The following is an 11,456-nucleotide window of genomic DNA, read 5'->3' as shown; positions in this document are numbered from 1 at the left end:
AAACCGGGGCCCCGATGTAACGCTCAAAAGGGTTAGGGTTATCCCCTGAATAGCTAAACCTCATCTCATTTGCAGAGAGACCGTGAACAACTCACCAACCATCAGTCTCTCACTTTTCCTCATCACCACCACAAAATTTCATCACTGTTTTCTTTCCCCTTTCTCATATTTCACTTCTCTTTACATATCGATTTGCAATACTTCTCACCCCCGCCCATCATGGCGCCCACCAAAACATCCAAAGGCAAAGCCCGCCTCACCCCCAAATCCACCTCCTCCTCCCCAGACACCCCCCCCAAACCCTTCCAGGTGGCCCCCCCCTCCCTCAACCCCCTAACAGAAACCCTCGACCCCTCCCACATCTACATCTCCCACCTCGACCCCCGCCCCTCCCCCTTCAAGCGCAAAATCTTCCTCGTCCCCGTAGCCATGAACCTCCTCGTCCTCGCTCTCTTCATCCTCCGGCTCCGCTACATCTTCCCCTGGTACCTCCAACTCCTCCTCTCCCTATCCGGCCAAGAAAACCCCACCACCCTCCGCTTCACCGACCTCACCACCTCCCAATACCTTTGGGTCCTCCTCCGCCGCGCCTCCACCTTCCTCCTCGACTTCACCCTCGCAATCTTCGTCTGGCCCTGGCCCTACGAATTCCTCATCGGCTCCCCCCTCACCGGCTCCCCCTGCCACTGGCGCTACAAAGTCGGGTTTCGCCCCTCAGAAATCTACCTCCGCCGCTCCCGCAAGTGGGATGTCGAAATCCTAGGTAAAGGTAAAGACCTCCTCGCCAACGACGACCTCCGCAAGGTGTTTTGGAACCAGATCCGTTCCGCCACGTCCCCTATGCTCCTGCAGCAAAAGACTGGGTACCTGACTATGGACGCGAATTGGGATTTGGACTGGGCGGGTATGGTCGCCGCCACGGAGCTGGTCGACAAGAAGGTTATTGACGAACGTGTCTTTGGGACGTTGGTGCTGGTGTACCATGAGAATTTCGGGTGGTTGAGCATTGATCTTTCTGACACGGGGGCTAAGCCGGGGACGAAGGAGGATGAGAGAAGGAAGCAGGTGTTCAAGTTTAGGGATGCGCTCGCGGCGATTGGGCAGGAGGATTTGTTCTTTAGGTGGATCGAGGTTGTGCAGTTTGAGACCGGGAGGCCGGGGGGTTTTACGGAGGAGAGGCAGGTAGAGGTGGCGCAGAAGATTAGGGATATGTTCAAGGAGAAGGGGGTGGATTTTGATGAGTTTTGGAAGGAGGCCGTGGGGACGGAGGGGTTGGCTGGTATGCCCTGATTATTGCGTCAAGTTGTATGTTTGAAAGGGTGTGGTGGTATGTGTTGATCAGTTTGGTTGAATATGGTGTTTAATGGGTATGCGTCTGTACGACATGGTCCAGGTGTGATAGATAGCATTTAGAAGGGCGGATAGAGGTATATACAATGGTCACATATGGGCATGGTGTTAATCCAAGATAAATATATGTAACGAGCAAAGGGGGAGGAGGATACCAAAAGCGCATGTAATAAGAGACAATGTAATAAGAGAATCCAAAAAAAGCCGGCCTGAATCGTCCATCAAAAACAACGCCTAGTGTCGTCGTCTGCTCATTTCTTGCCCTTCTTCTTCGCCGCGGGACCAAGAGCCGCCTCGCGCTTCTTGGCCTCCTTGGCCTCGATCTCGGCCTTCTTGAGACGGTTGGCCTCGTCTTGCTCTTGCTTCTCAGCCTGGTTGAAATATTAGTCACCTTCTCCAGGTAGAGCCTCATCTGACAATACGATCAACTTACCAATCTCCTCGCCGCCTCCTCCTCTCTCTTCGCCCTAATCTCCCTCAACCTCGCCAAATCCGCCTTTGCCTGATCCGTCTTGCCCTGCTCATGAAGCTTCATATATCTCTCCTTGGCCTCCTGCGCAGCAATCGCCTCCCTCTCCTTCTTATTCGGCGCCGAAACAGCCAGCTTCTTCGTCCCGGCCGCGAGTTCCTCGTCATCATCCGCGCTCTTCTTGGGGACCTTGGTCTGGTTGCGAGCAGCACGGGAGTGGTTCGGGTTGGCAGGCATTTTGCTGGCCTCCTCCTCCTCGCTCTCCTCCTCGTCAGAGTCTGACGGCATATCCCCCACCTGGACAGGTCCCTTCTTCGCCTTGATGGCGGCTTCCTTGGCGGCCTTCTTTTGCTTCTTGCGCTCCTCGCGGCTTAGCTCCTCCGCCGCCGCCGTGGGGATTTTGACGGCGTCGTTGTCGTCTTCGGATTCCTCCTCCGAGGAGTCATCCTCAGAGTCGGACTCTTCTTCTTCGTCTTTGGCTGGGGCATCACCCCACATGCCCATTTCGTTGCCGTCAGCGTCGAGGGGGCGGAGGTTCTTGGAGAAGTGTTTGCCGCCTGGATTGGGGGTTAGTTATGGGGGTGGAAGGGGGAGGGAGAAAAAGGGAGGGACATACCACCACGGGTGAACTTTCTGAACTTTCCTCTGCCGCGAGAGCTCGCTGCGCCGCTGCCGCCTGCCATTTTGACTGATGGGGGTCGTGGTGATGGGTAGATCTAAATGTTTGATGGCGGGGTATCGCAAAGTTGGGCGCTTTTGTTAAGACACTGTGGTTTTGCTGGTCTTGGGCGTAGGCTGCGAGAGTGAGAGAGGTGCTTTTTGAACTGAACAGTCTAAGAACCAAGAGAATCTTTTCTTATCTGGGCCAGATTATATTCACTTTACAGCAATGCCAGGAACAATAGCAACCTGAGGAAAAGGATAAACCACAAATGGTTTGGAACCCCGCTGTGGGGCTTGATGGTTAGGTATGGCTCCCCACCGGCCCGGCTGTGCAATTCAGTTGGCTCCGTGTGGCTGGTGCCTGATGTGGCTCGTGCTCTCTCAGGGGGCCGACGCTCTCTGATTGGATGGGTTGTGGCCCCGCTCTCGACGACAAAGTTGCCTTTAAAAGTCTTTCTGCTCGTCCCAAATTTGAAGGTTTCTCTTTTTCTTCTTCAACAACATAAAACTTCATTTTTCCTTCGTATTCACTCCGGTAAAAGTCTTACACCATGACGGTCTGGAGGGGAAAGCGGGGGATAGATTGACACTTTCTGCATTTACACTCCGGTGGTCGCTCTATATCGGCCACTGGGGACCATGATGCCAGAGACATGCCTCTTTTAGATAGAACATTTGACTGTACGCACACGCACACGAGAGCTACCTCAACAAAGGTCCGTCTCGTGATTTTCTGAACTGGCTGAAGAAGTGCTCTTGCAATCGCTCCTGCCTTCCTTCCTATTGAGTTTCCCACGCAACTTTCTCTGGGAGGCCTTTGCACAGACCAACACAATGGACATTTGGTGTCCTTGCAAACCTCCACCACTTACTCTTTCTTGATCATGGACTGTCCAACGTTTCGAACATCATTGTCGACGCGTCAAGCCTTGTAACTTCATTTTAGGCCTCCCTTGACAATTCTTGTCTCTCAACAACAACTATTGGCACAGACCTCCCATAGTATAATGACTTCGATAACTGGTCCCAAGGATGTGGTCCGTAAGATGGATCTGGTCTCTATGTGTATGCGCGCGGTCGCTAAGCACATGGCCAGCCTCACAACAGACCATCTCGTGCTTTTACCAGAACCCCGCCTCAGGCAGCTTTTTAGGCTCTTGGATCCAATGTAAGTCGACGTCTCTCTCGCTCATCCAGACCCTCCACACCGCTCACCACCACCTAGAATGACATACACCCAATGGCAACTCCTCGCCGATGCCATTTACATCAACACCTCACGGACAAACACCCCACACGGTGTTAAGCCTTTCCGCTGGGAAGATGACATCGAGCCGGACGAGTTACCCAGACGCATCCAAACCATGCAGCCGCACCCGGGCAACGTTCACTTCCTCACCATTCTTAAAATTAAGGATACCGAGAGATTCAACACCCGCGACCTCCTCCTCCTCGCCGAATTGCGCAGCCTGGTCATCCTGCACATGGAAGACCACGGCATCAAAACAGCCGCTCACTCGGGATTCTCGTGCAACAAACCGAGCTTGAATCTAAACAACCACCTCATCCGAGGTTGGAGCGAGAAAGAAGAACCCTTCCCTTCCCTCCGCAGTCTCATTCTCTTTGCCATGCCAGGTTCGCTCAGTATACACATGCTGCACTATGCAACTAAGTTCCCCAAGATCAAGGCAGTGTACGTCAACTCGCCAATGACAAACCCGCCGCCGGTCATCGGTCAGCCGCTGAAGGACGCGCCTGCCTGGGCGCCGATGGAGTGTTACCGGTACGTGTACTGGGACATGGACATGGCTTTGCAGTATGAGGAGCTGGGACTGGATAATCCGTATATTACCATCACTTTGGTGACGCCGCCGGAGCCGGGACAGGCGAACACCAATAAGAGTTTACTGAGCAATATGTGTATATGGGAGTTTTCCAGGGATTGGAATGTTGAGGTGCAGGCTGAGGAAGCGCCTACGGTAGTAGTAACGCAGCCTAAGAGGAAGGCTACTACTGAGAGCGCGGGGGTAAAGCCGAAGAAGAAGTCGCAGAAGATTGGGGATTTATTGAGTAGTTTTGGATGATGGTCTTGGTGTTGTTTTGGGGCGCAGTTACTGTGATATTAGCGTTTGTTTGCATCGGTAGCGTATGGGGCGTTGGGTTGGTTTTTTATATAGGCCTTCTGCTTATTTTTTAAGGCCTCTTAACTATCTTTTAAGGCCTCTTAACTATTTTTCAAGGCCTTTAAAAATGATTGAAACGCTTTTGAAGATAATTCGAAGGTCTTTAAAGATAATTCAAAGACCCTTAAAGATAATTTAAAGGCCTATTAATTTTCTTTCAAGGTCTTTAATTATATTATAGGAAGGGTAAGTAGATAGGTATAGAGGGGGGCGCTGGTAAAATAAATAGGGGGCTCCGTAAATGTTTTTCTTTATTGTATGGATATGGGCTCTTGTAAGGGAGGTAAGCGTATTGCAGGAGTCTCAAACGATACATAGACAGGACTAGACTGCGTAATAACATCCTCGACATGAGCTTGGTACCTAGTTGGACCAAACTCTTTTTGTAAATCGTTGGCACTTATCTACCTAATAGAAGATTCCTTCGTTAGCTCCCGCAGAGGCAAGTTACCGTCTTCATTGAAAGTCGTTTGCTATAACATTAGATAATAACGATGGACAGCGGGCGAGGTGGTTGAATTCAGGGACAAGTCCTGATTTAACGAGCAAGAACTGCGTTGGGGCAATATCTGTCCAGCTCTGGGAAGGTGACTCTTTTGGTCGTCGAGGTTGTTGGCCAATTGTGGACTGTGCCGAATTCGAGTTCCTAATTCGGCTCTGAGTCGCTCTATCGGGTTTCTGGTCGAGTTGATATGGCCTTGATGGTGAGGGCGACTCCGTGTTCATTGAGTCGCGCCTGTTGTTTGCAAACGGGGGGGGGTTAATCCTCTGTCTACCTACCTTACATGAGTGGGAATGTCTTGTGGACTTTTTTCGTCACTTGAGTCTCTGGTCGAGTTTGTATGGTATTTGTGGTGGATATTTTAAGGCTGGTATCAAGATGGGACAGGATAGAGGGAGAGACTCTTTTATTGAGATGGGGGAAAATGGGGTGAAGGTAGGTAATTTCTGGTAAAAGAAGAGAGCTGCTAATATAAGAACCACAGCTGGGCCTTCAAGAAGATTCTTTCGGTGCCTTGTCTTTATCAATCACGGCGGCCAGCACCTCGAATCCGTACAAGTCGGGCTTAGGCAATCCCTTGAATCCGCCATCGAGGCCAAACCAACCAGGCAGGTCCGCCAACTCTTCCCATCAAGGTTTGCGCCTCGAGGGGTGGGTATCGCTTTCGACGACAGCTCTCTCCTTGGTGACTCTCCTCTTTTTGGAGCTCTTCTTGATGCTGCCTTTCTTGCCGACTCTCCGTTTGCGATTTGGCCCACCCCCATCTTCATCCTCCTCATCATTATCTTCGGCCGACTGACAAGACGAGCCGGAATTATCTGGCCCCACTTTCTTCCCGAGGATGATAGCTTCTAGCTCCGTCTTTGAGGTTCGAAGGCATGTTCGTCCACCTGTCTTTGGACATGCCTGTGTATGTTTCTTTTCTTCGGATCGGCAATGATGATAAAGTCTGACATGGGAGGAAATCAACGTACACCAACGAACGAGAAAGGGCACCAGGATCACGTCGTCAAGGAAGCGTTCCTTGCCCTCGGTAGAGAAGAAACCATGGTCTGCTCGGTCAACATTGTACCGAAGTGACTCAATATCAACCGCCATCAACGCGGCAATCTGCAAGTCATCAAAGGGCTTCCACTCCGTCACCGGCCTTTGTGTCAGCTTTGCGAACTTCTCCTTTTACCAGCCCTCAAGTTTCTTGATCAGGTCGCGTCATTCGGCCATCTCTTGCTCTGCAGGTGTCATCGGTGCAGGGGTTTCTTCCATTTTGACCTCAGGAACGAGTGCTGGGTCTTCATCCTTGGGTTCCGCGACATTTGTCAAGACTTTGTCGGCGCAGGCGCGATTCCTCCGCTGTTCTAGAAAATCCTCCAGTTCGTTTGCAAATAGGAGTTCGTCTGAGAGAAGACCTTCGACTGCTTTCTTCAAGGGCTCTCGTTTTTCGGTATTCGCCTGTTGGGTTTGTGGTCCGGCAGGCATGATGGAGGGGAGGTTATTGTCTGAGCAAAAAGTGTTGATGAATTTAGGGAGATGAGAAAAAAGTGATGAAGGATGAATCGGGAGGGGACACTCGCTTAAACAATTTCCAGTGGCAGGAAAAACATGGCTAAAAGCTACCTTGACTGGATCAGGGCGTGTTGGGCTGGGCCTGAGGGAAAGTTTAATGTGGGAGCAAAGTTAATGGGGAAGCGAGCAAAGAAGTGTCAGAAACATTCAAGAAGTCTCGAAGAACCATAGGTAACTTGGAAGCTTTCGGATCTTATACACTCATTCCAAACCCCCTCTTAACGACGTTCTTATGTCTGTAAAAAGGTAACAGGTATGTACAGATATACACCCATATATCTTGCTAACGCTGAAAAGGCCATGTGTTGAACTGGTAACGGAGAAATAAACGAGAAAGGCTATGTACTGGCCGTAATATAAACATTATATACAAGAAGGGTATCTTTGTTTCGTCTTTCCTGAACACCAAGACAGATCATGTAAACCATTCCCTGCTTTCCCAGAAAAACGCCTCAAACCTAGATCATCTACCAAATTTCCTTCCTTTCATAAACCCAACATATATGCTCAGCCTCACGAAGACTCTTTAATTGCCCATTGTGTAAGAGATATATACCAACCAGAGTCCCCGCAATCATGTTCTGTTGTCCGAAAGTATATAAAAAAATGAGAAGAAAGCACAGACTCCTGACGACTACGAGAAAAAGAAAAATGATCTCGATCTCCAAAACTCCATGTGTACATAGAAGAGAGATACCCTGAACAGTCGTCCTTTATGTGGGGTGTGAACGGAAAGTGGAGGGGTTCAGTACGGTGGAGAGAGGAGAAAAGAGCATATCCCCCCCAAATAGTCTCGTTGTTCAGCCCGCATACTAACGGCATGTACACTCGCCTCGTCCAATTCTGAATGGACAATTCGTGGGATGCGCCTGGGAGTTCGAGGAGACCCGGGTGGTCTGTCTCGGAGGCAACCACGTGGTTTGTAAGGGCGAGGAGCTCGCCACACTGTTGTCATGGATACCCAATCTGTCACCCTCTTGTGCGTTGTGGAATACGTCCTGTTCTTCGTCATCGCTGTCCTTGTCATTGTTGCGGTTGAGGCTTCCGATCAGTATTTTCCAGACATTGCTGTTCCATGGTTTGCGGTCGACGATGTCACTGGGTAGGGCGGTAAAGTTAGTAAGCCAGGGCAACGAGAGCTGAAATAAAGGCAAGACTTGAACAGTTGAACTTACAACTCATCCAGCTTTGACTTGAGCCCGTTGTCAAGATACCTCAGGCGCCTGGTTCCAGCTGGGTCGTTACCGAACTGGATAAATTGTATCATGATTTTGGTTCGGTCGTGGTTATTTTGCTGCATTTGTCGTATCAAATTTTGGATCGGGTGAGCGATGTTTGGGTTCCCCTGCTTGTCGTCATCGTCCCACACACCATCGGTAAAAAAATAGATGCTGATTCCAGCTCCAGATTGGGGTCTGAAAATCGACACACGGCTTGAATTGCTCGCCGTGTCCGAGATCGTCACCTTAACGTTCTCCAAGATACGACTGAAGCTCGACTCGATGTTGCTGTTCTGCTTGGTGGGCTGTTTGAGTTCTCTTAAAAATTTTACAAGGTCGGTAGTTGAGTTCTTGTTCGCCTTCTTCTTCTTCTGTGGTTCCGAGATGAGATAGAGCTCAATGCCGTCGGGATCACACGCCTTGACCAGGTAGGACAGCGCCTCGAAAGTATCCACAACACTTTTCCAGTACTCCCACATGCTTTCTGAGTCACCGACGATGAATATCTACACTTCTGGTTAATAAATGAACGCCATAGTGTTTGGGTACTAATGATTAAAAGACAAAATATTGTTCCCCACCTGTTCTTTGTCTTGCTGATACTTCAGAGCGTCGGTTTGTCCCAGCAAGTGTTCAGATGATCCAAGTGGCCATTTCCTCTTCTTGCTACTTTCTTTGTAAACAAGAATATCCCAGACGAAAGGACCATCCTGTTCCCCACGCCTGGCGGTTGGATCACTGCTTGGTCTCGAGGCAGGCAACTTCCCCTGTCGGGTTGACCTGGGGCTGTAAACAGGCGAGGTTGTATCGGGCTGAGAGTGGGCAGGCTGAAAGCCCACCATGGTTTCTATGGAACCTAAATGCCTATCCGCTGCCCTTCCGGAATCGACTGACAACGGCCGCTGTGTGACAAAGAATGCCTGCCTTAGACCTTGGTTGTGCGTAGGTGAAAGAGCAGATGATGGAGGGCGCTGTCCGCCAAATAAGGGAACAGCAACATCTTCAAGGTTGTGCTGATTGGAGTGTGGCATACCATGCGCACTGGCCAGGGTACGGTGGCTCCTAAGCGGAGTCCGTGAGTTAGAGGTAGGGTTGTCGCCACGATATGCGGCAGAAAGATGGACGCGATGAGCGGGCGGTTCTTGTACTGGCCCTAGCGGTGGCCCAAGAGAATGGCCTGCCTTGCCAAAGTCCTCGCCGTCTTCGCTTTTGTTGTGATCGTTTGCTGCAACACGTGAAGGATATCCTGTCATGAGATCGGGTGAGCCCGAAGGATGAGTACTGTAGATAGCGCGCGGTTGAGCGTTGGATAAATGGGCTGCTTTGCCACGCGAGTTGTGACTGGGTTGAGTGCGGGTACCTGTAAGGGCCGTACCTGGTTTCGGACCATTGCGGGCGTTGTCTCCTCCAGCAGTCTTTTCTAGGATCGCCTGAAACTCTCGTATAAGCTGTTTGGCTTTCGATCTGTCACAAGGGTCAACGCATAGCATTGACAGCATGATCCGTTCAGCTATAGGCTGGGTAAGGTCGTCACATTGCCGTTTGCAGGAGAGCGTTAGCTCCAACATCTCCTTGAGGGCGGCAAGCTCTTTTCCCCGGTTGTGAAATGCCCCATCAGGGCCGCCCTCTTTGAGACGTTTGACCAGACACTCGTCTCGCCCCGCCTCGCCAGAGTTGATCCAAATGAGCATCTCGAAGTAGATACACCCCATTGACCAGATGTCTACCTTATAAGTTGCACCGCCATCTAAATGGCGAAGTTCAGTCGTGGGTGTGGTGATCTCTGGTGCCCCGTACATCTTGGTCCCTTTGTTGTCTGGGTGGAGAGTCTGCCTTAGGCGCATGCTGCTCAACCCGAAGTCGCCAATCTTGAAGATGTACTTGTGCTTGTAGGGCGGCTTGTCTTCGGTGAGGTCTTCGCGGTCCTCGAACACAAAGATATTGGACGGTTTGAGATCTTGATGGATGCCTCGCACAGCAGGGCAGGCGTCGTTATTGTTAAAATGGTGAAGGAGCTCTAGGCCTCTGAGAAGATTCAGCATGGCTTTCCATACATTGTACACCTGCCAGGAGTAGTAGGGCATATTGTTCTTAGCGTAGAAGTTTGTCAAGCTTCCTTTGTCGGCGTATTCAAGGAGCACATAGCCCCAACCCCCCTGCCTGAAAGAGCCGTAATATCGGAGGAAATATCGTGATGCATCCTCTTGCGATGAGTTGTTCTTCAACCCAATGTATGCCACCAGCTCGTTTGAGAACGTTTCCTCGGCTTCGCGTGTGAGGTCTTCGTCGTCGTGTCGTAGGCAAATCTTCTTCACGGCAATGGTTTCCTGTGCCTGTGTTCAGCCTACACCTTCGATATTCAACATGCTTATATAGAGGCCTTTTGCTTACCACCAATTGACCCAACCCGCTGTCCGAGTTGATCTTGAATTTCTCAACGACGGTGGAGTTGTTTTTCGACCTGGATAGTTCACCGACGCGTTTCCACGGAACGATACACCGCTCGGCCAGGGGATGGTTGTGTCGGTACTTTGTCTCCAGCATAAAGGGGTTGAACATGAACTGGTGCTTGTCAAACGCCTCCCATGCTGCGAGACTTTCCTCTCCGGTGGAAAAGATGGCCATGGCAGGGTCAGAGTGAGGATGCTGGTCCCGCAATAGGGGAAGATTGTGGTCGTCAATATGATTGTTGATGAATTTGGAAAGATAGCTGATCCTGAAGGCGTTATGTTTCGTACAGAAAACCAGGTTGGAGAAGATGCGGAGAAAGCTTGTCTGGATAGTTTCGACATCGAGGTTTTGCAACTCGCCTTTGCGGGAATTGAGCACCTCGTTGATCTTGTCGGGATCCCAATACTTTTCCAACGCCTGGTAAGGGATATAGCTATCTTCCTGGCCAAAGCCATTGATGCCCCGTGAGCAGAGCAATGGGACCTCTTCCTGGAAGCCGATGAATGGGTCCAACCACCTGGCCATCTTGAGGGTTGAGCTGATACCGACTACCCCGCGACCGCGTGGTGAGGTGTGAAGGGTAGCCCTCAATGAAGGGCAAAACGATGACAAGATATAAGGTAAAGGGGGCGCTTTGTCATATTGGGCTTCGCATGCAGATGGGTGCGGAGTTAAACTGAAGCTTGGAAAAAACCACAAAGCTGGTCACAAGCAGCCGCAGACGCGCTGGGGACGGTGAAAGTGAGTGATTATGTCCAGGTTGACCTCACAAGGCTCTGTTACTTCGAGGCGGGTGGTGCATCTTGTGCAGTTTGGACGCCTGTCTGCCTGTGCGACCCAATCCGCTTCTCAACCGCTGGCCGCCAGATTAACCGCTATCAACACCGTAAGAATCGGGAGTAACATCAATCGATGCTATGAGCAACTGGGCTGTATGGGTAGAGACCCACATTTAGTGTATTAGCTGCTTCATGACATACAGTAGGGCAAACCAAGTGAAAAGCCTTGTGTGGAGTACCTGACCCAAGAGGCATTCTGCAAGGCGGGAGTGGAAG

The 11,456-nt window shown here is 50.8% G+C and overlaps 4 protein-coding genes across 4 annotated transcripts; 2 read left to right on the top strand and 2 right to left on the bottom strand.

Annotated features, from left to right (window-relative positions):
- Positions 1 to 219: 219 nt before the first annotated feature.
- Positions 220 to 1,290, top strand: QC762_508320 (uncharacterized protein; the record flags this gene model as incomplete). The annotated part of the gene is made up of 1 exon (XM_062891246.1): positions 220 to 1,290. One exon carries the CDS (start codon positions 220 to 222, stop codon positions 1,288 to 1,290), a length of 1,071 nt encoding a protein of 356 aa, XP_062742572.1.
- Positions 1,291 to 1,468: 178 nt separating this feature from the next.
- On the bottom strand, positions 1,469 to 2,776 carry QC762_508310 (uncharacterized protein). The gene is made up of 3 exons (XM_062891245.1): positions 2,436 to 2,776; positions 1,784 to 2,376; positions 1,469 to 1,721 (listed from the first exon to the last, which is right to left on the bottom strand). Exons 1-3 carry the CDS (start codon positions 2,500 to 2,502, stop codon positions 1,602 to 1,604), a joined length of 780 nt encoding a protein of 259 aa, XP_062742571.1. The 5' UTR covers positions 2,503 to 2,776; the 3' UTR covers positions 1,469 to 1,601.
- A 211-nt stretch (positions 2,777 to 2,987) lies between these two features.
- Positions 2,988 to 4,645, top strand: QC762_508307 (uncharacterized protein). The gene is made up of 2 exons (XM_062891244.1): positions 2,988 to 3,650; positions 3,708 to 4,645. The coding sequence occupies exons 1-2, from the start codon at positions 3,490 to 3,492 to the stop codon at positions 4,564 to 4,566; spliced, it is 1,020 nt and encodes a 339-aa protein (XP_062742570.1). The 5' UTR covers positions 2,988 to 3,489; the 3' UTR covers positions 4,567 to 4,645.
- A 2,254-nt stretch (positions 4,646 to 6,899) lies between these two features.
- On the bottom strand, positions 6,900 to 10,926 carry QC762_508300 (uncharacterized protein; the record flags this gene model as incomplete). The annotated part of the gene is made up of 4 exons (XM_062891243.1): positions 6,900 to 7,828; positions 7,906 to 8,456; positions 8,532 to 10,277; positions 10,342 to 10,926. 4 exons carry the CDS (start codon positions 10,924 to 10,926, stop codon positions 7,543 to 7,545), a joined length of 3,168 nt encoding a protein of 1,055 aa, XP_062742569.1. The 3' UTR covers positions 6,900 to 7,542.
- Between the last annotated feature and the right edge of the window lie 530 nt (positions 10,927 to 11,456).

The sequence above is a fragment of the Podospora pseudocomata genome, chromosome 5, assembly GCF_035222375.1.
Source record: "Podospora pseudocomata strain CBS 415.72m chromosome 5, whole genome shotgun sequence".
NCBI classification, from domain to species: domain Eukaryota; kingdom Fungi; phylum Ascomycota; class Sordariomycetes; order Sordariales; family Podosporaceae; genus Podospora; species Podospora pseudocomata.
Note: the sequence above shows the minus strand (reverse complement) of the source record. Positions and strands in the feature narration are given on the sequence as shown.

Excerpts from the sequence above, each read along its gene's own strand:
- QC762_508307 (XM_062891244.1), top strand. The coding sequence starts at position 3,490 with ATGACTTCGATAACTGGTCCCAAGGATGTGGTCCGTAAGATGGATCTG. Across the intron at positions 3,651-3,707 it reads TTTAGGCTCTTGGATCCAAT|AATGACATACACCCAATGGC; the intron begins GTAAGTCGACGT and ends ACCACCACCTAG.
- QC762_508310 (XM_062891245.1), bottom strand. The coding sequence starts at position 2,502 with ATGGCAGGCGGCAGCGGCGCAGCGAGCTCTCGCGGCAGAGGAAAGTTC. Across the intron at positions 2,377-2,435 it reads CAGAAAGTTCACCCGTGGTG|GCGGCAAACACTTCTCCAAG; the intron begins GTATGTCCCTCC and ends CCCCCAATCCAG. Across the intron at positions 1,722-1,783 it reads AGGAGGCGGCGAGGAGATTG|GCTGAGAAGCAAGAGCAAGA; the intron begins GTAAGTTGATCG and ends TATTTCAACCAG.